This window comes from Osmia lignaria, chromosome 11 (assembly GCF_051020975.1).
Source record: "Osmia lignaria lignaria isolate PbOS001 chromosome 11, iyOsmLign1, whole genome shotgun sequence".
Lineage (NCBI taxonomy): Eukaryota > Metazoa > Arthropoda > Insecta > Hymenoptera > Megachilidae > Osmia > Osmia lignaria.
In genome coordinates, this window is record NC_135042.1 from 5,949,349 (window position 1) to 5,974,676 (window position 25,328).

The 25,328-nt window shown below is 39.1% G+C and overlaps 1 protein-coding gene across 5 annotated transcripts in view; it reads right to left on the reverse strand.

Annotated features, from left to right (window-relative positions):
- Oamb (Octopamine receptor in mushroom bodies) overlaps positions 1-25,328 on the reverse strand; it is a 77,009-nt gene that overhangs the window by 6,258 nt on the left and 45,423 nt on the right. For 4 of the 5 annotated variants that reach the window (XM_076690960.1, XM_034323546.2, XM_034323547.2 and 1 more), the window contains 2 exons: positions 23,338-23,444; positions 1,673-4,655 (listed from right to left, as the gene is read on the reverse strand). In XM_076690960.1, coding sequence (XP_076547075.1) covers positions 1,673-1,933 — 261 coding nt within the window. In that variant the 5' untranslated portion in view covers positions 1,934-4,655; positions 23,338-23,444. Of the gene's footprint in view, positions 1-1,672; positions 4,656-15,507; positions 15,767-23,337; positions 23,445-25,328 lie in introns of those variants that run through there. The other variant, XM_034323551.2, reaches the window with a different exon arrangement.

Sequence of the window (25,328 nt, forward strand, 5' to 3'; positions counted from 1 at the left end):
CCCTCGTTCTGCTGCTACTGCGTTTATTTAATCAAAGAGAGTAGAGAAAGAAAGAGATGGTATATATTTTTCAATATACTTTTCTTCTGCTGCTTCTCTTTTTTCTCTTTTTCTGTTGGCTTCTTTACAGTTTCAAGGGAATATTCAGAGTGTCCCATGATCACTAATCCTCCTCTTTTCTCAGTTGCAACTTCTTTTCATTTTTTCGTTTAATGGTAATTTTACCACCTCTTTCAGATGTTTTAATTACGAGTACCTTTTTAATTCTTCTTAATTATTTTTTATTTTTTACACGGATTAATAAGTTAAATTAGAATTGGACAGAAAGCTTTGGAAATAATTTGAGCAATTGCTGATACATCTTTTAATTTTATTTTTGTGTCATTATTTTATTGTCGAATATTCCGGTTTCTAAGATCGAGGTAGAAGTGTCACAACCCTCTGCACCCCTTTTCCGGCGCGAACGTTCGTCTTTCGGGGCGTGCAGCTAGGAAGAAACGAAGGGCGAAAGCCAGCAAACTGTTGCGCTTAACCCACCCCTTTCCTCGACGAACCGTGTTCCCACAGTTATTTCGTGTGCACCCTTTTTGCTGCGAATTCTTCCAGGCACGATGGGGTGCTACGAGGGTGGTTAAATATATCCGACCGTTTTAATAGTTCAGATAATTGTTCCGAGATATTTTCGTCCGACTTTCTCACCCCCTGTTTTGAGAACAATTGGAGTGACTTTTTTTAGCAGAATATTTCTTTTTTTATTCTTGCACCCTTTCACATTAAAAACCTTCGTTTTCCTCTAATGGAACATATAAAATCCTAATGACACATGTACGTCCCAGAGACTACTTTGCAAATGAAAAGTTCTAAAAATACAATAATTACCATTGATGCGACTGAAAAAAATTGAAACTTCATTATAAGCTAACTCGTGTTACGTTTAATTTTTAATTCACGAAACAAACACATAACCGGTGTACAAAGGGTGAAACTGTAACTCCAACAGTAAACTTCCATCGTGCTAAATTTTTCATTCGTGTAGCCTGTACACTTCGAAAGTCAACCCCTACGGTGGTGAATTTTTCATAAATGAAATCTCGAGTAGAAAATCGCTCCGACTCGTGCACGCGATAAACTTATCAATAATTTTTGCAACAAATAGAGGATCAATAGCTATCATATAATATTTGAATACAAGATTATTGTTATCCTATGACTACCATCAAATATTCTATCGCGGACCGTGAAGTTTCGAATTTCACTACTGGAAATTCGAGCCAACGGATTCGCCACTTTGAAAATCACTAACTCATCGTCTCTGCTCCAATTGATGTCACTGTGCTAGTCGTCTTGCTGCTCGAAAAAAGGACGATCGATTGCACTGAATGGACGGGAGATCAAAGAATGACGATACGAACAATGAAAAATTGTGAACAGTCGATAGGGGTGGAGTTCTGCTTGGAAACCAACCTCGCCTTTGAACTCGTCCCTACTCTGAACGATTTTTCTTTTTTCTTTTTTTTTTTCATTTTGAATCAGGGTTAGGATATTACCCTGCAATACTGTCAACAGTGACACAGTTTCATCTACCCTTCTTTTTTTTTTGGAATCGTCGATATTAATATTCTATATGTATATTTTGAATAAAAATTAATTAAAAAAGAAACGATCGACTCACCTTGAAAACCTCCCACGTGGCGCTAAAGGGTAGCACAGCCAATCCGACCATCAGATCAGCCACAGCTAGACTAACAATGAACATATTCGTGACGTTTCTCAGTTTGCTGGTGTGATAAACGGCCAGTATAACCAGCACGTTGCCTAACACCACCATCACGTTCACGATCCCCAGGATGATCAATGTAACGAGAATCCAGGGCCCGGACCACTCGACGCGCTCGTACAAAGCAGCGCATGCGGTGGCGTTCAATTCTCGCATTTTAGTTGGCAAGATCCTGCCGCGTGTCCCTGGGATCCTCACGTAGCAGCTCGATACAACACTTCCGGTTGAACGACGGCCTGGAAGGCGACGCTCGAACGACTGTACACGAAGGACACCTTACGAATATCTGGACCTCCATCACGGACCTCCCTTTGATCGATCGATCGACCATTGATCATCGATTAGTCTTCAACCGTGTCATCGTTGCTCAACTAAAGGGTTGTTCCGTCTCACCCTTTAATCATTTTTTTTTTTCAGTTAGCAGATTTTTATACAGGTACCTTGATTTTAATTTCCGGTGAATTTGATTTATTTGATCATTGGTTAATCTTGAACCGTGTCATTGTTGGTGATGGAGGAACTAAAGAATCACTGGGTCTTTTATGAAACTTGAATTCTTTATCTAGGTATGTTGGTTTCGAAATTTCTAGTTAATTTGTTCATTGTCTGGTCCTGAATCATATGAAAGTTGACTCACTGGTATAGGTATCTTCGATTTTAATTTCAAAGGGTTGAAATATAGATTATGTATAGTTTGATTTAAATTTTAAATAAATGAAGTTGTTTTTGTCATTATATTTAGTAGATGTTGCTTGGTATCTTTTCTTTTAGTTTAGTCTTATCTCAAGTTTCATTTATTGTATCCTTCAATCTCTTCTTAAGATTCTAGGATGCACCGGTCGTACCTGTCCCTTTATTCGATTCTTTTCACCGGGCAGCCAGTTTTGTGCATCGGTTCTACCTTTTTGAAACCAGTCGCTTCCTAAGAAGACGTTCTTTGTGAAACTCGTTAAATGGATAAAGCTGTTGCCACCCCTGGGACCGGTGGATTAGGTTTGATCGATCAATTTAATTACCCAGTTTCTTCCGACGGTAGAATCCCGCTAATGGAACTGCTTTGCTGAACAGTCGCGCGACGAATCGGTCATCTCGCCCTTCCACCCTTTCCCTATGATAAATGTTCCTGTTTCCTCAACGAAACGTCCTTAAAATACTCCAACGTTCACCGGTTTCCGCTTGGCAAGTTCAAAATTTGATTCCATGAAAACACATCATTGTTGCACACTTTTTCTTTCTTCAACAAACACCGACTATTTAAATACATGAATTAGCACAAGGAATTTCACTTCGATTCACAGAACGAGGCCAATGGCTATTCACAACCCTTAACACGTTCCAACTCTTGAATTACACGAATGTTCGCAAAAAAAAAAAAAAAGAAAGGAAGAAAAAGGTTTCGTCCCAGCTTCGAACCCCATCAACCCCTTCTAATTGAAATTCTGTTTCAACCTCGCCCGAACTTTTTCTTTCTTCGTTACAGGACACCAGTGGCCCCCGGTTCAATTATTTCACCGACTCTTCCGGTCTCGTCAACCCCTTCTCTTCTAATTCAAGTTCAGCCGGACACCAAATCGACTTGTCCTCGCCACGACAGGATTCCACTCGATCTATTTCCAAGCGTCAGCCGCTCGATTCTTCCTCTTTTATCCCTTTAGACATCCGCTTCCGGTTCATCCTCTGTCCAGCCCCGTTCATCTCGTATCGTCCAGCAACGTTCCCATTTCCGTATCACGATTTTACTGCATCGAGGAAATCGTCCTGACACGCTGACGCGGCTCGTTCCACCCTCGTTCCCCTTTCATCCTCTCACCCCCTTCCAAACCCCCATTGAGCCAAGAATTTTTTCACCTCTTCTCTGAATCGCCTCGTTCCCTATCTCCTCACACCCATCCAACGTGGAATTTCTCGACTTCCGTCGGGTACGACCCCTGCGCCCTACGACGTTCAGATGCCGTTTTCTTGAATTGAAACAGGGTTACAATTGATATTATTATTTCTCTTGGGTCGTCGAGCGATATTGCTGATTCTCTGAACAGTTTTATCTTGCTTCAGCAATTCTCAAGGCGTGAGAAACCGAAGAATATCATATTTTTAGCGGTGTGAAAATTTCTGGTAACGCAATTTAATATTTCATAAGCTCGAAATATAATTTCCTTACGCTTTATTATCTTGGATTATTATTTTCTTTCTTAGGTGTACAGGATTGTTCTTCGAGTTTCAAGCAGGTTTCTTCCTCTTTTATTTTAACCTTGAAGTAACCAGTGAACTTCAACAGACAACAAAGTTTCACCCTTTTTACTTCAATCTTCAATTGTTCCGCGAGTTACGGATAACTTTTTCTTCGTGGAACTTTCTTTTTCTTGGAATGCTGACAACTCGAGGGTACGTCGTATGTTTTCTTCGAGTTATTCAGCAATTTTCTTTTCTTTCGGAACAGCTATTTACAAATCATCAGATTCAGGGAAATTTCCATGGTTCCAAAGTGTTTCTATTTTTCGGAGGAACTGTTTCTTAGGCTCTATACAGTTAAAATTGTGTACCGAGGTCTCTAGAAAGGCAATTTCTAGAGAACGATTCCCATTGGACGAGCTTCCCAAGGGACACGCGATCAATAGCGAAGTTTACAATCATCCGACGTATTCTTCTCGGTTTCGAGGCTCGATCACCGTGTTTTATCAGACGCGTTTCACAGCCACGATTATCCTCTTCGTTTGTGCACGACTAAATGATTTTCCGACACTTGGCGCGGTGCGTGTACCTCAACAGTCTAAAGCGTGTCTCCTCGATACGCTTCGCTCGCATTATTTCCAAGATCCTCTGAGCTCCTCTGGAGATATTTCAACCGGGGGCCACGTTGCTCCGAGATGTTCGGTATGATCTGCGAAGAGAAGAAAATTCGACGCGTTAGATGATAACCACGGGAAACGAGGAGATGGAATTTTTAGAAAATTCAGAAAACGAATATAAAAGTAAATATAAAATTAAATTTCAATTTTAAATCATACGTTGGGTCAGAAAATTTTTATTCTCTTTTTAAAACGCCGGTCACTAGGGTAGTACATTCAATGGAGCAAATTACGTGGGCGATTTTCAGTGGTTAGCGGTCGATTACCAAAAAAAAAAAAAAAAAAAAAATTGAGGGGAAGAGAGGAAGGGAAAGCCAGTAACGAAGAAGACAAAAGATGAAACGTCTGGCTGCCTTAATTCGTGAAACGCAGCCTCGCGTGAATTTGCATTTCAGCAATCCTTCCCAGCCTGGTCCAACCCCCCGTTTCTCCACCCCCCGTTTTAGCTCGCTGCGTGAACGAAATCATCTTTCGGCCGTGATACACGGCGGACTGGTCTTCAAACATTTCGTTCGAATTGCACCGCGTTTCTATGCGCTTTTCGGTACGACGAAATCACCGGGGAACCGTGGTTCACGCTGGAATAGAAACGCTGTCTCGCTTTGGAACTCGCTCAGGCTTTTATTAAGCGCGATTCACAGCGATACGAATCAAAGTACTAGCGAACGACGAATTTTATATATATATATATATTTTTTTTTTTATACCTATATCGTGTGTTCTTTGATAAATATCAAAAATCGACTGCGTTCCACGTATGAAGTTGCTTCGAATGTTTAAAATCACCGTGAACTTCAATTTTTATTTGTACTTGTATTTTAGAGTATTTTTGCGTCCGAAACACTTAGTTGCCTAATTTCCCAAATAATTTCCATGAAAAAAGGATAGAGAAAATTATGAAGATTCTCGGCGGGTCAAACCCTTTGTTTCTCTTTTCCCAAAAGAGTAGCTGTAAATCCGTGGTCAGACGGAGGGGTAGCTTCCATATTTCGTCGAACGCATTCTCGTTGAACGAGAACAATGGAGGGCAAAGGCTGTTTCGTCGGCTCGTTTCTGTCGAAATATGTAAACCGGTGCAGAGGCTGGTTCGAGAGGAGAGGTGGATGATGCTTTTCCTCGTTCCCTACCACACAAACGCACGACAAAAGCCTTTTGCCGAGTTCACGGCACCGTGAAAGCGTTCCTCCTCTATTAATTAGCTTTTCCTCGCGCGCGTAACCGTGTGTGGAAGAGCTTTGAACGAATTGTTTCCGTGCATCCCCCGACAGAGACCTTATTAACAGAGAGACGAGGAGGAGTTTCGGTTAAATTAAATGTCGACATAATACCGTTGACATTTCGCGAAGCCATGAAGCGCAAGGAATATTGCGTTTTTCGCAAGATTTCCACCAGAAAGAGAGAGAGAGATTGTAAGCTTCGTTTGTCCTTTCATCATCCACCATTTCACATCCATTCGAAACTACCGGGCTTAAGCTCAAGTTTATTTTTGACTTTGCCAATCAACGGGAAGAAGAAACATTGTTGCACTTTACAGGCTTTATCCGGGAAAGAAATATCTACGTTTCCATGAAATTTTCACTGAGAAAATTATACCATTCTCGGAAGTTTCTTTGAATCTCCTACCTGGAAATTCTATTGTTTTCCAGGATACTCGATATAAAAACGAATCGTGAATCAAAGGGGTGAATATTGATGCGGTCGCTTCTTCCAACTGCATTATATTCGAGGATAATATAAACCTTTCCGTCGCGAGAGATCTAAGACGAAATGGGATTGGATCGAAAAAAAGGAGAAACAAGGGGTGGCTTTCAGACTGCCTCGATAAAAGCGCATTTTCGTGTACCAAGATTTACCGTTCCGAAGAAACTTTTAGCAGAGCAAATAAATGTCTATGTCATTTTACGGAACACCCTGTTTTACCTGGAATTCTGACTTTCTGTTTCTATTAATTGAGACGACTGCACGAAGATTCAGTAATTAACAGGATCGCCCTTTCGACCCTCGTTGCAGAAAATAAACATTTTGAAGAAATAGATTTTCTAAAATGTTTAAAAGAATTTAATATTAATTTCGCCCTTTTTTAACTATTCAATTCCGTCCTTGTATCGTCGCGTTGAAAAGGCAGCCCTTCTTCTGACCAACGATTTCGATCGCGTCGACACGCGACAGGAAGCAAGGGGATGAAAATGCCAGTGGCACGGTTTCTAATACAACCGCGACGACGACGCGCTCATCTCGTATGCATGTGCTGAAGCCTTGCAAGAGGCTTCGCCTTTTGTGCAAAATATAGCTTGGTACACTTGTACCTAGGCGAACATCAATTGCAACCCTCCTCGCGATGTTCACGACGCTGCTTCTGTTTGATATTCTAAGATATCATGAATCTTAAAGCGTCTTCTTTCACTGTTTACACTCGGATCTTTACGCTTTTCCTCGTTGATTCAGCGCCACTGAATTCGACGATTCGCTTGTCGTTCGAAGACGAGAGAAGTCACAAGACGATTTTAAGCGATAAAACGCGGGAAAGATTCGTTAGAAAATTAAAGATAAATAAATTTAGTGGACGATTTAGAGAAATAATAGAAATTCAATGATGGAATGTACCTAAGTTCCAAAGATTTTGTTCTAAAAATGATTCCTTCCCTATATTTAACGATACCTCAAATTTTGTACAATTGAATAATTAGTAAAAGTAGAGAGAAGGCAAACTTTAAATAGTTTCAGAAAATTAACTGATCGTATCTTTAATAATTACAGGATCAGTATGTCTATGGCAGTCGCGTAATAACAAATCACAAGTGTCTGACCATACGCTGATTACTCCACTTACTGCAATATTCTCTATCAGCTAATCTTTGCAAACTTCACGTTCCAAGACTCAGATTCTACTATCTCATACTTAAAATCCTGTAGAATACTTCCCAGAACTTATTTCTTTCACAACTTTCCAACTCTTCCCGTATCTCCCACGTCTGACCACATAAGACTTATACTACTTGATCTCAGCCTTCATCTTCCCAATTTCGAGTTCATCCCTATTTTCAAATATACAAATTCTCATCTGTCGATGTATCCTTGATATTATAACGCAGTTACGTATTTATTTAGTACAATGAAGTTGATTTTCGAGTAAATTATAATTACCTGCTGGCACCGCGCTCATTAGAATATAAAGTACTTGCTTTGTAACATCGAGTTACACTAGTGACGTGAATTACGATGCAAATAGAATCTCCCAGTGTCTGTTAATCAGCAAAAACACTTTTTATAATTTCCTAAAATTCGATTTTATAGAAATTTTTATTTCTAAAATAAATTCTATAAAATTGATTCTTGTCTCTTGAATCGCGTAATCTCGTTCGTTGGAAGAAAAAGGTCCCAGTTTCGAATATTGAGTTAAGACATAGCTGAAAAATGTGTAGCAGAAGCACAGGGTAATTTCGAGTCACCCTTGAAAATTGATAAGCTTCCTTCCGCATCCTCGTTTAATTGCAGCTTGATTCGTAGCTAAGAAATTGCTCCTTCTCCTTCGTTCGCTTTAAGTTAAATTAAGCAGCTTCGAGAGGAAAAACTGCTCTCGCGAATCCGTTCAACGATCCTTTCGACTTCCAACTTTCGACGCGAAAAACTTTCCATCTGTCTTGAAAATATAGAACAGCTGTACCACTGTATTTAGAAACGACCGGCAATTAACACCACCATGGAAATTCAATTTCACCGGTTCGATCCGGCAGAAATTCATTTAATTGAACGTTGATTGTATCCAAATATTAGAAGAAGGATTTCGGATTAATTTTATAATTGCTTCGTGTGATGAAACTTTCAAGGATGTTTGGAAAAAGTGAAAAACTTTGGCAGGAGCGTGGAAAAGCGTGTACAAAGGACGTTATAGGTATTGTATGATCAGTTTTACCAGTTTGATCCTCTCGTCTCCAGTTTGTTGCAATTGAAAGGGGATTGTTCGTTGAAAATTTGAACGAAACCAATGCCTAGTTATCGATACCTCGCAATTTAGATTTGATCGACCACGATTTACCATAGATCACGGTGAAAATAATCCGTCGATACTATGATTTGATTGACACTGGCAAGAATTTCATCATTTAACGAAACGTTTCCAGTAAAAAATATTTTTCGCAAGATTATAGATGGAAAGGGTGGTATTATGACATCCTACGATGAAATTTAGTCGCAGATAATCTTATTAGTTCACCTACATTTTAAGCAAAAATGTAAAATGAATCTAAAAGCAAAATTATCTCTTCTAACAGTTTTCCCTAATTACCCCATCTGTAATTATCCCACACGATGATTAATGCTTTCCAGTCTAAATTATATTCTACCCGTCTGATTAGACACGACCTTAATCTACTTACAAATCAAACACACATTAATTATTTTTGATAATGCAAACATTGATCTACTTCATTATACAAAACGTAAATCATTTTATTCTATCGGATTGTCTGACCGCATACGGACCCGTTCTACTAACCGAACCGAGATGACCTTATTTTACTTATTTAACCAGATTCATTCTACTTGTCTCATTATTGTTTCACCAGAAACAACCGCGTTCCATTTCTCTGGCCACAATCTGGTCAAGAACGATCCCATCCCATTTGTCCGGTCACTGTTTAACGAGAAATGGACCTGAACTAATTGTCCAACAATTAACTGGCTAAGAAATGTACCACTGCAGTCTGATTATCGTTTAATGAGGAACAATGCTGTTCTCAATCATGTCTGACCAGAAACAGTTCTACTCTACTTGAATGATGAATCTTGAATATTTCTTTAAAAATTGAAATTTGTTTTTATTTTTATTTTTCAAGTATTGCGTATTTTTGCTAAGAATTATAATTTTATTTTCGTTGCTTGAGAATTGGACTACGAATAATTATTGTAAGGTAAAGATCATAAATTACAGATCAATAGGAAGCGATCAAATAGTATTGATTATCACGGACGATTTCACGCCGATAGCCGTCGAATTTGTAATCAGTATGCTCCACGTGGAACATTAATTATCGCCCGCAATAATTACAGGCGGTGTAATTATTAATCCCAATAAACGATGTCATTAATTATCTAGCCATACGATCGTCAAAATTTCTCTACCTCTAACACGTCTCGCTGAATCATTCGTTCAAATCACTTTCCCCTCATCTTCCTTTTTATTTTTAACACTTTGCTCGTATTATTTTGTACCAATTTTCCTCTTACCCACGCATTGTTTTTACGAAAACCGATCCGGAATCCCGTGACAATAGAGAATAACAGTAGACGTTTAACAAATAGCAATATTTATCGCGAATACCTCTTCGACCGGCTCGCAGTAACGTCGAGCAACAGTTCTCTGGGTATTTTACGATCGTTCTGTAAATAAGTGAACGACCGTGCGCAGTGATTTTCCTGGAAACGAGCCATCGCCGACACTTTCGTCGACGATCTCACCGAATCGTATCATTGCGCGTGAAACAAATGATCGAATTGCAAAAATTACAGATTTCCTCCTCTGATTTGCAAAGCTTTTCGACTTTTCCATTCGTGAGATCCTATATGAATTTATGATAAATAGAATCTCATTTCTTTCCGGAATACTCGCAAATCTTCATAGTAATTTATCAGTATCAAAAGAATTCGATATCGGATAAATCTCATTTTACAAATATCCTTCGAAATAAGAAACTTTGTTGGCTCTCTAAGAAACAAGTTCAGCGCGAAACATTCGTTGCGTACAAAATTCAGCATCCGGGAATGCACTTAAAAAATTACACAACTTTTTCCACGCGAATAAACTTCGCCCTTAGTTTCAGTTACCTTGTTAAATTGGCAAGTTCAAGGAATTCGATGAAATTTGACGGAACATTGTATCGAGAATATTTCACGCGAGTTTCAATTAAATAACGAAATAAGAAATGAAAATTTCGTACGAACAAGTTACAAGATCGCGTGCGTGGATGGAAAGTGAAAAAGCAGGCCTCCGAGGCAGCTTTTAATCCGCTCGCGGAAAACTAAGTTACCGACTTCCTCTTTTTTAAAACACGGGGAATGGGGTGTCTCTAAGTTTTCACGCGAACCACTCGCCCCTCCGTTTTGCCCTCTTTTCCTACTTTATTCTTTCCGTTTTCGCTGAAGCATCGTAAACGATTACTCGACGTGACCCGAGACAACTTTTCATCCGAGTGACACTCGAAACTTTTCAGATTGGAAATTGACGATTAAGTTGGACAAGTATTATTTTTATAATATCGGTAGACCGAAACTTTCAGCGTTCCTTTAATAAGCACGATTATTAAAAATTAACGCCTGAAATTCTTCTCGCAATTAAACTAGACTGTTCTGAAAATTGTTAATTCTTTCGACTTCAAATTCTCGCTTCGATAAAATTTTAACACCTAACAATCTGGAAGACGATTGAACGACACGAGGACGTTTCTGCAAGTTGGTAAACGTCGATCTACTGCCCATCAATCCTCGTTTCCATAAAATTTTCCGTACTCGATAAAATGTTTACCGCGCAATATCCAGAGGGACGAGCCATTGCTGGTAAATAAAAACGGAAACGTAAGATCTAGGACGAATCAAATGGCTATAAATCACGTAACGAACGAAATTATTTTTCCACGTCACGCGTATTATAACAACAGATCAGATATCGAAATTTCGCTACTGAAGCTCCGATTGGAAAATGTTTGCTCGAATTGAAAGTGCACGCACCCCTCGGACGTGTCAATTACTAACGATAAATTCTCGTCCCGCGAAATTGTTCTTCTGTTTGAACAACGTGTTGTTTCTGTTTTTGGGATCGAATTGACTCGAAATATTTGTTCTCTGCTTGCAGACACATTATTCGAGCTCGGGGTTACTTGAAATTGGAAACTGTTCAGGCAGGTGTATATTTATAACGAAAGAGAATTAGAATATTCAAAATTTTCAGTAATTTTTTTGAGAAAATATGATTTTTAAATTGGTAAAAGATAGCCATTGATTATGGAATATTATCAGTCTCAAAATCTAGAATTCTGAAACGATGATGAATCTTTCAAAATACTAATATTCTATTGTTCGTGAGATCGGGTTGAAGGTTATTTTCCACGATTTGATCGTGATAACGATTATCTGTGATCCGTCCGCTCGAAACGAAGGAGTTCCACTAATGACGTGTCAGAACAAACAGCCAGTGTTTATCGAATCGATGAATCGTGGAGTTGGTACGGAATTTTCGGTGGCTCTTGTATTCAACCGTGATCCTATAATTGCCTGAACGTATAAAAAACAAAATATCGAATGTTTTCATTCGAAATTATTATGAAAATTATCCTTAAAATCTGCTGTGAAAGATTCTGGAAAAATTTGTAAAATTGCTTCCCCTTTTTCAAAGAATAACAGCGTGCCGTTAACATTTTGTTAACGATACACCGACTGTTCGATTAAACGTAAACAATTCGAATGATCAGCTTTTAAATTGCCAGGGCTATTACAAAATAAAAGCAAAATTTAAACGAGTTTGATCGAAAATAATTGCTACTGAAAATTGAGCAGAAAAGTGTGTTCACCGTTTATTGTTATTGTAAATAGTATGAATTTATTAAATGAATTCAATGAATTTTATATTTCCTGTTATTGTAATATTTCGTAGCCAGTTTATAAAGGATTTTCTTTGATATTTGTCAAGTTTCAGCGATCGAATTAACAGGAATTAATGAACGCCGCAGTGAAAGAGTTAATTAGTTACTTTGTAGTAGCGATCAAGTGCTTCAGAAAGTCTTAATTAGATACTTATACTGATAATTCAATCTCGCTTTTGTTGATTCAAACGAAAAGAAAATTAATGATTAATTAATTACATATTGTGCGAATTGGAAGATTTTCGTTATAACGGAATAATATATTTTTCTCTTCATCGCTTTAATATCCTGAGTGTTTCGCATCAAAAGGCTACACCGAACTTATCAGGACGTGAATTAATCGCGAAAGAGAGAAAAACAAAATGAGAAAAATGAATAATATCTTTCAATTATCCGTTGTAGAATAATGGGAAATTGTTGTGAAAGCGATGTTCATTGTAAGAGTCTTTCAACGACGATCCCCTTTCTGTCTTATCATTTCTTTATCTCTCAGATTCTTCTACTTAATCAAGAATACTAATTATATCCCATATTATCATTAATAATAAAATTCAGATTCGATGCTTTATTCTGATGCTATAAAAGAAAATTGAAGGTAATTAATATTATGCAGTAATAAGGATTATTAATATTTTAATTAAAAGAATACTAAATGTAAAATTACTTATACTGGATGGAAAGCTTAAATGGTTCTAAATAATTGCAATTGGGATTTGTTTCAATCATCCACAATGCTTTTGCCTTTAAAGTAAAAAAGAAATTATGTATTCAAGGGTTAATAACGTATATTTATGTAAAGATTGATAAGAAAAAATAAACGATATACAAGTCGATTCAAGTACCCTTATTTTTTATACATTCCTCCCCGCTGTTTTTCTTCGCCCACGCGCAAAGGGATTTCATCCCCCTTGTCCCATTCCTTCGACACCAGGAATAACATCCCCCTAATTACACACCATTCGCCCACGTGAACGTAAACCCGTTTATTATCCTAAAACTCTTCGCAACCTCAACACGTCGATGAAAGGAAAAGCAAACAGGAGAAACAGAGTAGGTATCAATCGTAAGGGTAGCTTTCGATGATTGAATTATTCAAGACACAACAGTGTAAGAATACTTCCGTTAAACCATCGAATAAAAATTTATTTTTCATACGGAAGAGGGGGGTTAAACAGAGTGTCGCCTATACGTGTAAATTTTTATTCTTTTCTGTTTCCCTTACAAAAAGATGGCGGGTAGAGTTAAACATCATCGAGTACCACGAACCCTAATTATAGATTCGCAGCCTCGAACTAACTGCTGATATCGTTCTCTGGTGGAGCAACACGCGCGATGTAACATCGCTGATAAAGCCAGAGGAAATAATAATAATAATAACAACAACAACGAGCAACGTTAACGGCCGTGAATCACGCGGCAATCGCGAATCGTCTTCGAGCACGATGCAATTAACGTGAAGCTGTAATGAGGTACGTACAACACCTAACTCGGGCGACAAAATGAATTGTTTTTTTATCCTGGAAGACATGCAAGTATTTTAATTATACAAGCAATTCGAAAAATTGTTGAATTTGAACGAATGATAAATTTGGGTGAACAAAATGTTTATAATTCAACTCCTGCATTTGAGGGCTGCAATTAGCAATCAACTATTGTAATTAAAATATTTCGTAACGAATCACAATAAAGGATTGAATTGTTCAATTAACCCTCCCTTGCATTGGGTTGCAAATATGCTACAAAATTCTGGTATTTTATTAAATATAAATTACACATTCTATTGTTAATGAAATTACCGAATGCATTTCTAGTCCTTTGTTTTACCTTTCGTATAATTTTCATTATTATATAGTGCTTCTCTGAATGAATTTCTACAATAGGAGAAGGGTTCTTTTTTAATATCTCAGCGTTCTAAATTTTGTGTTAGCGACTGAAAATTGTTTAAGCAATACAGGAACAGTTTTAAACGGTCGAACAGCGAAGCAACGCGGAGACAATTGGAATTTGAATGGCGCTTCTGTGCTTGAATTAATTACAGTGTTTTATTTGGACCTGTAACAGGTATTCTTGCAAAAATTGGATCGAAAAGCTCGGCTTGACGGATGATAATGGAAGCGTTGACACGAAAATGCCCCGCACCAGCACCGGAAATGAAGCGTTTCGGACACGAGGTACGTGACGAACGAGTTAAGGAAAAATTTTCCTTCCAAAAATCGTCCGAAGGACAGGTAAACAGGGAACGTTAATTAAGATATATCGGCGCTGCGTTATTAGTTCGTCGTAGAAATACTTTTCCCTGTAATAATTAATCTTGCTTAAGTTGTTGATACAGGTAAAAAATGTTTTTTTCCTTTTTGTTTTAATAAGGGAGGGTAGATGAGTAAACGATTCTACGTTGTCCCGCATTAATTTTCAGATGAGAAAGGGAGCTTGATGACTAATTAAAAGTTAGGCTAAAACTTGCGTTCCCAGTTAGAAAGTTACACTTGTTTGTGTGATAAAGAACAAGATACTTGGGAAATTATATAAGTAAATTAACAAGAATTAATGATCAAAGTATCAGAAACTGAAAGACTTTATGAAACTAGACCTACTGTATAACAAATTACAAATTTCAAATTAATAATCATACTAAATCTGATTAGATTTGTAAAATCAAATACCACCCTGATTTTTCTCAACTGTAAGACTGCAATATAAGTTAAGACTAATGATTATTCAATGAAGAAATTCAAAAATTCGCAACGTACTACTGACAGGATAAAATTAATCCCTTGAAATCCTTTTTTCAATAAATCATTTTGAACACATGTAATCCAAAGTCAAATTCAGTATTGCAAATAATAAATCTTGAATCCCACTAATTGAAACAACGTTCATAAATCATTCTTTACAATCCTTCTCAATTAATTAATTTATAAACAATATGAACTTTGAATTTTATGAATACAATCACCAATCAACATGAAACCTCAAGTGCCAATAATTTCATCATTATAGATCATTTTTCAAAGAGCAAATTTTCAATCCCTTATTTCCATTTGTTTAAAAATAATATAAACCTCAATCTTACCGTTTAGATCACTTCAAATCAATCTACAGCTCACAAACGACAATACCCACGACATTAACCCTTTCGAAACCACCCACGATTTAAGCCTGTGCAAAATTCGCTGCACTGTATTCGCGCGGGAAAATTTCAAGCACCATTCTCTCTCGATCGATCACCATCATCGATCTCGATTCTTACTCGATCTCCAGCAGCGTGACTGTGTCCGGAACATCCTCTCACCAGATCCATTCACCAACATTCTCCAATGACACGTTTCTTTTTCTTTTTCGTAAAATGATTTCAACGAAGAATTATATTTTCTTTTTTTTTTCTAGGATAGTTTCGCGCGTAGCACCTGTTCGTACCGAGTTACGATCGCGAGAAGTCCTACGGGACTTTCGGGAGGACCGAGAGGATCAGTCCTGGACGCTTGGCGAGTGAGAGCGCACTGAGGATCCGGGCGCACCGTGCCACTGCAGCCGCATGCGCGTCTCTGCCACCGGAATTCGCATCCTCTCCCTCTCCTTCCGGCTTCCTTCGAGCCGTTTTCAGCCTTGCTTCTTTCTTCCTACTCGCTCTTTCCACCTGTGTTATTCATTTTTTCTCTTTTACAGATGATTCTTAGGACTTTGTCTTCGAATATGCCCGAAGGTGGGATGGTTTTATGGGGTTCGAGCAATGGGGTTTCTCTTTGGAATAATACGAAATTTCTTTGAAATTTTACCTTCAGTATTTTGGTATATATTTTCAGTGTTGTTTTGACAACTTTCATAACGATTTTTTTGTAGCTTGTTTAAATATATGTATATTTGATGGTTAAACGGTATCTGTGTGATGTTGAGGGGGTGGGATACGGGATACCGCTTCTCTTTGAAATAATATATTTTTAATGCTGTTTTGATAACATTTCGTAAGGTTTTTTTGGAGTTAGTTCGAAGGTGAAATGTACAGGGGTGGGATATGGTTTGGTGATCTTTGAAACAATAAGCACTTGCCACCTGAATGTGTATTAAATTTTCTAGCTACAGGAAATGTATGTTCGACAGGCGCGATAGCGTACGCGTAATTTCATCGTCAGTCGTTACGACTTTTCCAATTTCCATCGTGTTGGCTGGCTCGTCGACGTTTTGTAAACACTGCAGTTTACTTCTTCAAGGCTGACCTGAATCTAGAAGATCGAGGCGATGTTTTTTCCCTTCATAAATTAAAAGTTATAACGACCAATTTAAATCATCGCGAAAGATTTCATCACGATCACAGTTCACCTTTCGCTATTTATTTTTCCCTCTGCATCGATTTTTCAAACCCACCCCTCTCGACCAATCATTGTCATCGTTTTCTGTTCCCTCCAGCATTTCGTTCCGCATCTTCGTCTCGCTCCTTTCAATCCCCTAATTCAACTATACCCTTTCGTTCTCTATTTCTCTCTGTCTTCCGCCCCCGTTCACAGTTGGACGTAAACCCTGGTGCGTTGCAACTCCCCCGCGTTCCACGTCCCACGCGCTCTTACACGCTTACCCAGTTCTCTCCTCGTGCTCGTTGTATTTGTCGTTGATAAACTGCACGAAATATCAGTACGGTTACACTCCTGTTCGTTCACTCGAAATTTGTAAACAAACGTACTGGTTTGAAAATACGACGATTCATTAACGATCAAAGGGACGATTCTATGGTCGACGATTAAATCGTCTGTTTCAATTCTTCATTAAATATCGAAAAGGTAACAAACGATACTCTACAATCAAATTAAATTACTAATTAGTGGTTAGAAAAATTCATCGTTTCTACATTGAACAAAGGAAATATTGTGCTTCGAAAAATAACCAAGAGACAATTCTCGATGCTGTCAATTCAGGGCTTCGTTTCCTCAGTCAATCTTTCGACAAAGAAGAAGATGAAAGGAAAAGAATGTACCTCGAAATAAAGGAAATCGAAGGAAAGCAAGGATATTAAAGAAGAAATTGGTAAGGTTTGAAATTCCAAGATCTGTACAAACGATTTGCCCTCCTAATTGCCAGACTTCATTCGGAATCCGATCGTTGGGTCTTTTCCACCAATCTCGTATTGAGGTTGATCTTTGCGGACCCTCGTAATGGAGCCACGAGCACAATGGACGTGGAACGAGCTGCACAATGAAGTTGCAAAGCTCGACCAGTCTCCCATTAATCGACTACAATCTTACGTTATTAAGCTGACCAGTTATTACTCTCTCTCTTGTGGCCGGTGGATCGCAAACATTTTATTCCTCTCCGTTACTCTCGAGTGTTATACTCAAAAGAAAAGGAGATACTTTGGCTGAGCTCTTCTTAACAGGTACAGTCTTAATTAACGTTAATTGGCCGGTTAGTTTTCACGAGCAGACACTGAGCAAGAGAAAGGGTACTCGAAAGGCACTCGAAGAGAATTCCCATAGCCACGCCGTTTAGTATGTTTCAAACGAAACAAATTTTCGTCTCCCACGCGACAAAAACTAGCGTGCAATTATTGGAAATTTATTAATAAACACTGATGATCGGAGTTATGAATTTCACACGGTCGAATAATTAATGATTAATAAGACGTTGATTACTACGGAGGTGACCGATAATTGATGCACGAAATTTTGTATAATTATATAATTAGCAAAAAATAAAATTGACTTTGAATAGCCTTACTAATAATGCAAATTACCAAAGCTTAAATTTGACGAATTAAATAATTATAGGATTAATAATTAGCGTTTTAATGTCCGTACTCCTAGCAGCAATTAACGCGTTAATTGTCCTAAACACGGTTATTTCTACTGCCCTAGTCGACGTGTGGACGCCTCTTGTTCAGAGAAACTTATGCAGCTAAATTGCAACAAATCGTGGCCTACACGTAACCTAAATTACAGTACGTGTAGATTTTAATACGTGTGAGTTGAAATTATGGCAAACCACACGCGAATAACGGGACTGTAAACGCGTTCAAGCTTAAGGGATGAAACCCTTCCGCAACAAAGTACCTTCTCGTCTACAGTTAATTTTCAAATCGAATCTCTCCCAGTTTCCCGCTCACCCCTGATATTAAACCTGTTAATAAGCCTTTGATTAATAATCCACCTATAACTACGATATCATAGAAATACGGGTGTTGTAATTAAGAGGACCTTAATAACATAAATTACCATTTTTTCGTTTCACCTATTTCTAAAAAAGGAATCAAATCCCTCCGATTGAATATTTCATCGGAAATTAGTTAACCAACGATCCCTACTACAATGGGACATCAAGGATGCTAGTTTATTCAAGTATTAATTAATCAACAACTTTCGAAGGAATTAAAATTCGCCAACGGTACAGTTTCAACTATAAGCCAGTTACTCGAGCTCTGAATCGCAATTTCGATTCCATTAGCTGCGTTTAGGCGAACAAGGAGTGTTCAATTATAATCCAGAACTTGTCGATTCGATACAAAGGTTGATACAAGTTCAAGACCAAAGTGAAAAGTTCGTTTCCAAATTTCTCTCTACCGTCGTCCAGCTAACGAAATACGCAGGAATGGCGTTCACAGTCGGCTGGAACCGACTGGAGGACGTTACTTCCGGTGGAGGGAGACGCGAACGCGCAATTACGGAAGCGCACGTAGGAGTAACGGCGTGCACGCAATCACAGGCTGCCTATTGCCGTTTGCCCATTGACAAATATTGACATTCGAGCAACGTCCCGCGTTAGGACCGCGTACCGGCTATCTCGAGTCAATTGGGTTAATTGAATTGCGACAGGGCGCGAACAGCGCGCGCTGGAAACGCGCCCGAAACAATCCGCAAATTGCCGCGCGAGGAAATCGCAAAAATCGCGTCGAATGGTACCAAGATAAAAATTCGTATCGAACGATCATCGGAGATTCTTTCGATCGGTATCAAAAACACGGTTCCATTTCCAAATTGCTTCCCAGAGAAAACTAACGAACAATTAACAACACGAATCCTCGAATCAATTTAATCAACCGTTAATTTAATTAATTTCGACTCTGCCGACGATTACATTAATTAAATTTAATGGAGCTCTCGGGAGACCAACTTCGAAGATCCAGAAGAATTCAGAAATTTATTTATTTGCTTTTCTCAATCACGAGGTCCAAATTTTGATGCACGATTTTAATGAATCGTCTAAAGGACAGCGAAACGACGAGGGAATTATTGAGAGTGGAAGAGGGAATAACGGAGGAAGGGGTTGATTAACCCTCGCGATCGCTTCGTTACGGTTTATCGGGTGGACGTTTAACATCGTCAACGAAGTCAGCGACGATTTTTCTTCTGACCGTGTATTACGCTCGGCCGGCGAACGATAACGAAGCGTAATGGCACCTGGGTATCTGATTAAACGCGCGACCAGAAGCTTTACCGTCGGATCTGGGAAATTTGTTCGCGCGTCCACGGCTCGATGAAAATCTGCGATACCTCGTAACCAGGCTTATAATGGAATAGACACGGTCGCGAGGAAATATTGGCCGGGATTAAGCGCCTCGAAACGTGCCAACCTGAATATTCTTTTTTAAGCTGGTCCGTGGTAAACGTTGCGAAGGAATATTGAAAGGGGATGGCGGGCAAGGTCGATGATGAAAGTATATACGAGACAGAAAAATTGTCGTCTGGGCGGGACGCGAAGAAAATGAGAAGGTGGATTAAAATTTTTGATTAAAATTTGACAAGCTTCGTTTAACTCGCTCGGATAATTTCACAATTGAAATTGAACATTCTTGATGATTCATAAAAAAAACCATAAGGGTGGATGAAAATTTTGTCGAATTTTTAAAAGCTTCCACTTATTTTTATTAAACGGTTGAAATGGTAAAATGAATTTTTCACAACTGCAATGGTAACTTGAAAAAACATCGATATCTCGTGCATTATTTTCTCGTCTGGCCCAGTTTTTCTCTATGTATTTTTAATTGCGCTCTAAAAAAAGGTATAGTTTATCAGTTGAAACGTGGACACGTCGTTTCTGTTAGTTGATCTTAAACCACGAGCTTGTAATCATGGCGGGCCGATCCGCGTAAAACAACCAAACCCAGACCAGCCAGTCTGGCTTCGTAAACATTTCGAGGCTACGATCAAATGCCGTAATTCGTCGGAAATAACGCGCGTAACCGGCCAAATTTGTCGTCTGTTTACCATTCGACGAGTACCACCCTCGGTTCTGTCATTAGGCTAATTATTAATGCTACTGGGAATGGTCAGACGAGGAATATTCCTCTCAGTTCAACGTTTACAATACAAATTTCATACGGAATAATATTCAAAATCAACGGAGAAGAAAATTATTAAGAACAATTGTTAATCAATTACTTATTATGCTTTCTAAAATAACAATATGATTTCAAGTGTACCTGGTACGTTGCAGTAAAGAAAAACTTTGTTCCGTTCTCGAAATTCTGTTCGGAAAGGAACTCGACGGGAACACGAGTTTTCGATTGTTCGCCGGAAATCGAATTATTCCGGAAGTCTCTGGAGGAATTTTCGCGAGCTGAGACACCGCGAATGCAAAAAGAGCCACGACAGGAACGGGTTGAAGGAAGGAGTAGGAGAAGAAGGAAGACCTTCTTTCAGGGTAGGGATCCATTGTTTCTGGTATAAAAGGGGCCAGCAGGTTGACGGAGAAGACACTTGTCGAGAAGTCCATTGTTTCGTGGCTGGATCGCTAGAAGACGTACCTCTCAAAAATTGTGGACGCCCTCGAAAGCACTCGGGGACCGTTTCGAGTGGAAGAAGCTTCGGAAACATTTTCTCGCCTGCATCGAATTTTCGTGCTTCCGATAAAGGATTTCACGATGAATCGACGCTTCTTTCGCTTTTTTAATCAACCTACTATGATTTGTTTCTCCAAATAAATCAATAATAAAAGAAGAAATTTTTCGTTTCTTTAACTTCTAACGATCGATCCCTTTCTATCCGATAAACTCTATTCGAATCCGCAACTTTTCCAAGCAAAGGACTTCCGTTCTCGATGAAAACGAAGTCCTATGAAAAATTGGCCGGAAACGCTGTGGGTGATCCGAGCTGTGGGGACGCATTAACCCCATGAAAGGCCACGAAAAGACCGTGTCGCGAATCGCTTTATCTCCTCGAAATCCTGTCGAAAAGTTTCGCATGCCGGGAAGCCGAACAGGAACGGCGACGACGCGAGAACTTCCGGCTGTAATCGGGATCAAGACATTTAGGCTGCGGCCGGCAAAGTTTTGATTCGTTTCACCTCTGAGCCGAGGATTATCCCGTGGATCCGGTGGATCACGAAACTGGGCCGATCATTTCGATTTATACACTTCGATTCTTCCTACATAAATTTAAACTTCGATATTTGAATATTGAAGATTTTCTTTAAATCAAACATGAAAAATATTACAAATCCCAGAAGCAAATATTGGAGCAACCTTTTGAATTTTACTATTTTATATAGAATCTCAATCTTTTCTTTTCTATTAATTAATAATCTTTTTTGATCGACCCTCTATGGATGGTATTTAAAAAAAAATCAAAAAGATCTTCTTTAAATCAAACATGGAAAATATTACAAACCCCAGAAGCAAATATTGAAGCAACTTTTTAATTTTACTATTTTATATAGAATCTCAATCTTTTCTTTTTCGTTCTATTAATTAATAGTCTTTTTTGTTCGACCCTCTCGATGGTATTTAAAAAAAAAATCAAATATCTGGAACGTATCAAATCAATGCTGTTTTTCTAGCGGGAAGAGAAGTTGTTTCATTCAATAATCATTGAATCTGGAAAACGGTGACACGTAACTGTGTTAGAAAAACAACGAGCGTTACGGATCGACGAGTGAAAACAATGGATGAACGGGCCAGTAGAAACGGTGGGTACGTGTTCAGACGAATCCAGGCCAGGTAGTGATAATCCGAAAAGGGATCACCCAGCGATTTGTCCCAGTCGTTCGCGATCCTCCGCCTTTCTTCATCCAATCCATACGTATCTCGTTCCTTCTTGTTTCTCTATTTCCTTACTGGATCCTTCGTTTTCACTCTCTCCTAGCTCTGTGTTTCTCCGACACACGGTATTATCGGTGACGTTAACGAATCGCTTGACATGCGTAATGAAACGTAATGACATGCACAATTTATGCTACTCCTGTACATAGCCACCATCGAACAACTGAATTAATTCATCATCATTTTGGATTATTTTAATTTTTCAACAAACTGGAGACATTATTTTCTAATTTGCATTCGAGTTAATTCGATAGGATGGTATTTTTCCTCGAGGGAGCAAACGAAACAAGTGGAATAGCTCAATAATAATAGCATGCGGCTTCGAATAGGCGCACGCGTGACCCACGCGACGTCGAACGAATTAATAAATTAGCCCCGTTGCTCGTTTTACATAATGCACGTTCGCGGAACATTCCACTCGATGGCCATTATACCGGGATTAAGTGATACGAGTCGGCCATTGATCAGACGGCGACGAATCACCGGTGCTACTTCTGATAAAACCGTAATCGCATTAGCTCGAGCTCGCAACCAAAGGAGAGGCCTCGTTAAATCAACCTTTCTTTAGCAAATAAAACTCATTCCACCTTCCCTGTTCTGCATCCACCTACGCAATGGATAGGAATCTCCTCGGTGCATCGTGATTTTCTCCGACTACGACTACCACCGCCGTGTTTCCCAACGAAACGTCGATTTTCTCTCTCGTATTCTCGTTCGGAACATTGCAACGGTAAAAGCTCGAAACGTAATACATTCCACGCGTGTTTCTGCGTTGCAAACTCCGCTATGGGATGTACCAGAGACGAGATATTTCCATGACCATCGCAACGAGTATACACGAGAAGATGCGCGCGTTCCGGATAGCACGAATGCGATATGAGAAAAGATAAGCAGTTTCAACCCTTTCTTCTTCATTCCAACCGATTTTGTTAAGTCTTAAAGGGGATTAATTATTGCAGGAGTTAATGTATCAGTGATAAACCAAGAATGTCTATTTCCGGTTTTCGATTCTTTCCCGTTAACGATCGCCAAGAAAATCGCACAGCAAAAAGGACTTACCGAGAAAAGCTTTCATTAAAAGCGGATCCGTGGGACGACAGGAGCAGATAATCCAACGGCGATCGAGCAAAGTTCTCGGCATTTGATTTTTTCGTACGGTCAGGGATCTGGAAGAAGGTTAAGAGATCTGATTAAATTCAACAATTCAATTGACCTTACGGGGGGGATGATTTTTCGTTTCACGATCAATTAATTGTTCCACGTTATTATCGTTCTAATTTACAAATAATTCACTTCTCCTATTAAAATCGTTTCAACTATTGAACCTATTCTCTAAAAAATTATTAAAATTAAATAACATCAGCGGAAAGGAAATCGTTTTAAGAATCTTCAAAAGCACCGTCTCATCTCCGATTAACAAGCCCGATAAACATCCCCATTGTTCCGAGTTTGTTCGTGACTGTCGGTTGAAAAGCGAAGTCATCGCGGGACAATGATTTTCTATTTTCGTCGGTGGCCGAGGAAGAAGCAGCAGCGAGGCACTTGGAGCGAGCCGAAGGACGCCTCGAGTGCTACTTCCGTAGGCAGTTTCTTAAAGAGGGAAACTAATTGGTTATAAAATGGCCTCCCACAGCTTGGCCTTGCAAAGTCGCGTGCTAAGCACCCTCGATTTCCAGCCCCTTGCTTTCTCGCGAACTCGCACGACAGACTCGAACACCACCATCTTCGCCCCTCTCGTCTCGGGATACGCCTGGTAAGGACAGCTTTACGATATCAAACGCGCTTTCTTCGCTGTTTCACGGACTAAGAATTTTTTTACCACCCCCTCTCGAGGGGATGGAACGATCTTGGACCATCGGTAGAAAGATTTCCGAACCTTGAACATTATATTCTCCGCTCAGGATAGAGTGTTCTGTCGGATTTAGACTGGTCGCGTGATCGTTTGATCTAGAACGGGATTGCATTATGGAAATTGAGTATGATTATCTTGAGATTGTGTACTCGTGCACAAATTATACACAGGTTTCATTTATATTACGTGCGTACATAAGGAAAGTTGGCTGCAAGATTTTCAAAAGATGTTCAACATTTGCCATTACGTTCAAAGTGTCGGATGTTTAAATTAAACATTTTTCTGAATCAGTTCAATAATCGAAGAGATAGGATTTCTGCAGCAGAGGTATCGGCATGGATCATTTTTCAAACGTTTTACTATCTTTATATCTTGTACGGATATTTTCTTCGCTCGAAAGACAATCGACGAGCAGACGTGCTCGGCTGGTATCGACGACATGTAAAATATTTATCGAATGTCATCGGAGGACGACAAACAAGGAAACGGAAATTGAAGGGGAAACGGTGGGAGTCGGCACGGGACGAAAGGAGGGCAGATCAAAAGACACGTTCTGTAAACTTTTTCCTACGGATGCCAGTCGACAGTCTCGTAAATTAGAGACCGAACGTGCAGTTTACCATTGCAGAATTTTCAATCGTTCTTCAACCACGTTTACATGTATGGATGGCACGATGTTGACGCATCGTTGATGGATTTTCGACCCCTTGCACGAAAGAAGTATCTTAGAAACAGGGATGAATATTGGAGAAATCTTTTGAAAAGTTTGAGTGGTTTTTTTTATTGATGAAGAAATTTTTTTTTCAAGGTAATTATATCAATTACGATGGATAATAATAAATTTCTCCTCTGCTTTTATCAATGAAATAATTCGTATTTAGAGCGTGTTCGGTGATGCAATAAACAGACAAAAGGGTTGAATCTGAATCAATACCTTTTGTAAAGGGTTCATCCTTGGCACTGGTAATTAATCAGCGCTAACAATTGTTTCTATCTCCATTCAATAGTCAATCAACGACAGTAATATAACGTCTAAATTACAGGATACAGTGAAAGTTTCGAAAATTTTAGTTGCTGCTAGTGCTCGCTGTTTCGAATTCTCATTATCCAGTCTCGTACACGACAGAGTTAACAAAGAGGCTCGTTTTCAGTCTCGTTTCAGTACGACAATAGGTTGACTCGCTGAGCTAATAGTAAT